Source organism: Triticum aestivum, chromosome 4D (genome assembly GCF_018294505.1).
Source record: "Triticum aestivum cultivar Chinese Spring chromosome 4D, IWGSC CS RefSeq v2.1, whole genome shotgun sequence".
Lineage (NCBI taxonomy): Eukaryota > Viridiplantae > Streptophyta > Magnoliopsida > Poales > Poaceae > Triticum > Triticum aestivum.
In genome coordinates this window covers 464,264,639-464,268,754 of record NC_057805.1, presented here as the reverse complement: position 1 = coordinate 464,268,754, position 4,116 = coordinate 464,264,639, and the positions used below count along the sequence as shown (strand labels likewise).

Below are 4,116 nucleotides of genomic sequence, written 5' to 3'. Positions count from 1 at the left end.
TAAAATTGTATAAAAATGTTTTTGATGTATACGAAAAATGTAGATGTCAAAAACATATTTAAGGAAATTTTAGTCGTGTATAAAAAAATCTTGATGTACTCCCTTTGTTTTTATCTACTTCGCATATTAGATTTGTATCGAGTCAAACCTTGTAAACTTTGACCAAGTTATACAAAAAAATTACCCAAATCAATAGCATTCGAATCATCATTCTATATAATTGGTACCATATATATTGTTATTGTGAAAGTTTAGATTGTTTTCATTAAGCTGGAAATCATGCACAATGGACATGCAGTTGGCTGAATCCGACATGATATATGAAGTTATTATGCAACAAATGAACTTTAAATATGGGTCTAAAATAGAGCCATCAGATGCAGTAATGCTACAACGACGGACCCTTACAGGCTTTTACGGGGTAGGGTTAAGCTGGCAAATTATCTTTGGATTAAGGGGAGGGAGGGGACCTACTCACCTGAAAATCAGGGGGGCGGAGCAAATTAGAGGAAAGGGTCCCCGTAAAGCTCATGTAATAACCCGTACGTTTAGCATTTTTGCCATCAGATGCTACGGTGGAAGAGGCCGACTTGGTCATGGTGCAGTGCCAAGGAAGAGGTGCTCAGGTGATGCGGGGCTTGATGAGGATGATGACATTGATGGCATAGCTGAGAGTCCTCCAAAACCCAAGGAAGGAAACAATGGTGATGGATCGGGTGTTGATAAGGGCAAGAGCCAACCAGCAAGGAAATTGGTCATGAATATGGGCAGGGGTGAATGATTTGCAGGGGGTGGATCTGGCAATGTCTAAAACATGGAAAGTGAGAAGAATGGGAGTGTGGGGATGGCCCAGGGCAGTGGCGGTTATCTAATACTACCCCCACCGCGAGTTTATGTTCCACCAAAAGAACGCAAGATGGCTCAATAATTACGGTCCTTAGACCGGACCAGCGCTTTAGGCATCATGGCTTCTCATGCTCCATGTATTATCTTTGCTCCTTGTTAATATCAAGACCTGCCACATGGAGGTCGTAGATTCACACGACAATAAGTGCTTACTCATGTAGGTCTTTGGATCATTGTCTCGGCCCTTAAATTGAACAACAAGCATCACACACACCATGGATAATCAACCTACCACTGCAGAGGATGACCACATGCCCGGCTTGCAGATGCGCCTGACGCCTAGATCGATGGAGCGCCAGTGGTAGCCGTGTGGCCATGTAGAGCCTGCCTGGATGAGTGCATGCGCTCCGCCGCCATGGTTGTCGAGGGTGCGCGCTCATCGAGCAGGAAGGGGAGCTCGGAGCCGATGTGTATGGATTGACGTGGCACACCTGATCTTCTCTAAATTTCTGTGGATTTTCTCATCGGTCGAGAGAGGTCGTAGGATTTTATGGCGGCTAAAAAAATAAAATGGGGTAAAATGTGTCACAAACTTGCCTAAATTGGGTATAAATGTGCATTCTGGGGGTAAAAAATGGAATTCACTCTACTACGTACTCCTACTAAAAATGACCCACCGCCACCTTTGCAGCTGCAGTGGTTACAAATTTGCCCTTCCTCCTTTCTTCGTTGGAATTTGGGAACCGGCTTCTGTTAGATTCCTGAAACGCATAATTTTTAAAACTCTCTTAATTTGAAGGTTGATTGGATTCCTGAATGCTTAAATTTTAAAACTCACTGGAGGGTCGCAAGTTGCCTAGGAACAAAGGATCTTGGTCTTATGTGTGGCACGGGACCGGGAGATAGATCAAAGCGATGTGAAACTGGCGTTAAAATACTGGCGCCGTGGCGCACCGTCATACCTTCTCGCCTGTGGCGCCGATGTGTCGGGAGTCCAACAGGGAGCTCTTTTTCTGCAATTTAACTGCAGGGAGCTCGGATCCCCAAAGGCAGCCACTGCTTGGCACACCCCGACGGTCAGAAGCCACACGTGATGCATCAGCGCGTGCATGCTGCGTGGTCCTCTGAGCAGCTCTATATTTTGTACTAAAAAAGAGAGAAAGCTTACCCTCGTAGGGCTTGTTAAACCACACCGGGTACGGATGGCGGCAGATGTTCTATACTTCTATATAACAGTTGTAAGAAATCTGAGCTTTGACCGCCCAGCTAGCAGCTAGTCATCGATCTATATCTGACTACCAGTGTTTAAACTAACAAGCATTCTTCTATAAGAACCCAACAAGCCTCAGCCTCCCTCCTCTCTTCATCCCCTTGCCATCACCCCTTCACCAGCCCACCAAGATTTACCGGCCGTCGACAGTTAATTGGAGTTCACCATGACTACTGTCCGAGTTCTTCTTACAGTTGCCCTGGTCATCTCCCTGCTCGCCCTTGGCCATCATCCTCTCGCTCATGCTCGCCACGGTGAGTCTAATTTTTCTTTCCTTATTGCATTCTTCATCTCAAGTTCGTACTACCATTTATTCAGTCACAAGTAGTAGTATTGTTGATCTCACCAGCTGCTCATATGTTGCTTCTCGCAGTGAAGGACCCGTCCATACCAACCGGTGATTCCTCGTCTGTAAAGAAAGGATTACAGCAAGGGAGCAACATGAAGCTCGATGCCGGGAAGACGAAGAAAGTTGAAAACGTGAGAGTGGAGGAGACACCAAAGGGATCTGTTGAACCAAGCTTTGGCAACCGGGGGAGCCTTGGTGCTGAGTCTGATAAGGTGGCCGTGCTTGCTCGCCGTGGAGAACCACCCAAGCCTCACCCGAAAAAACACAACTAAGGCACTGTCCGGAATGGGTGAATTTTTTGGTGACCATATATCGGTACTTAGCTCAAAGTTGAACCAACTACCGGTGACCCTACAAGCTTTGCATCCAGTGTCCAGCAGTCCCTAAGTATGTGTACATATAGTTAGCTAGCTAGTTTGCTTTTTAGTTGATCTTGTTATATTTATTATCTGATTTAGAGCAGTGGTAGTTCTCTTTCTTGCATGTTTCCCCTGCCCCTCTCTAGCTAGTTTCTAGGTGAAATTTTGGCTAGGAAACGGAGATCCGACTCCACTGAGCATACTGTACTATAGCTGCCTACTGTCAAATTAAATACCACACTTTTTCCATATATACACATTTTATTCTTCTACTTTTGAAGGGTCAAAGGATGCATTAAGCCAAAGGAAATTTTAACACGTGTTCCTCTTTTTTTTTTTGAAGTTTTTTCTTAACACAAGATCGGATGGTCACAGTTGCAAAAAAAGGCAAACTGTACACAAAAAAATCTTACCATCTATTCACAAAAATGTGATTTTCAAAACTTTTATTAAAGTTGGTACGAACCGACTGACACGGATTGCACATAGTGCAACCAACTCAGGCGGCTTTCATGCCGGGCAGACACATACTAGAGGGCGTTGTCGTCCTACATGAAGCACTATGAAATCCACTCGAAAAAACTGGATGGGGTAGTTTTCAAAGTAGACTTCGAGAAGGCGTATGATAAGGTTAAATGACCCTTCCTCTAGCAGGCCTTACATATGAAGGGATTCGACAATTCCTGGAGGAAACAAGTCAAGTCATTTGTGCAAAAAGGCAGCATAGGGATTAAAGTGAATGATGAAACATGTTATTATTTCCAGGCGCAAAAGGACCTAAGACAGGGAGACTCAATGTCTCCTATCTTGTTCAACATAGTGGCGGATATGTTGACAATTCTTATTGGTAGGGCCAAAGAGGATGGGCAAGTAGGCGGACTCGTACCCCATCTTGTGGATGGGGGTTGTTCATACTACAATACGCTGATGACAATATTATTTTCGTGGAACGTAATTTGGCAAAGGCTATAAATATGAAGCTTGTGCTATGCTTGTTTGAGAAATTGTCGAGGTTGAAGATCAACTTTAACAAAAGTGAAATTTTCTGCTTTGGGAGAGCCAAAGATGAACAAGAGGCTTATAGACAATTGTCCAGATGTGAACTGGGCCCCTACCGTTGGCATACCAATTCATCATCGCAAGCTATCCAACAAAGAGTGGAAGTGTATTGAAAATACATTTAAAAAAAAAGCTGCTGTAACACTATTAGAAAACAGGGCTTTGGTCCAGGCCAGATAAGAGCATTAATCTCGGTTCTCTTACGAACCGGGACCAATGGGTGCATCAGTTCC

At 44.4% G+C, this 4,116-nt stretch overlaps 1 protein-coding gene across 1 annotated transcript; it reads left to right on the top strand.

Moving 5' to 3' along the window:
* Window positions 1-2,212: 2,212 nt before the first annotated feature.
* Window positions 2,213-3,096, top strand: LOC123100329 (uncharacterized). Its single transcript, XM_044522270.1, has 2 exons — window positions 2,213-2,370; window positions 2,490-3,096. Exons 1-2 carry the CDS (start codon window positions 2,283-2,285, stop codon window positions 2,735-2,737), a joined length of 336 nt encoding a protein of 111 aa, XP_044378205.1. The 5' UTR covers window positions 2,213-2,282; the 3' UTR covers window positions 2,738-3,096.
* The last annotated feature ends 1,020 nt before the right edge of the window (window positions 3,097-4,116 follow it).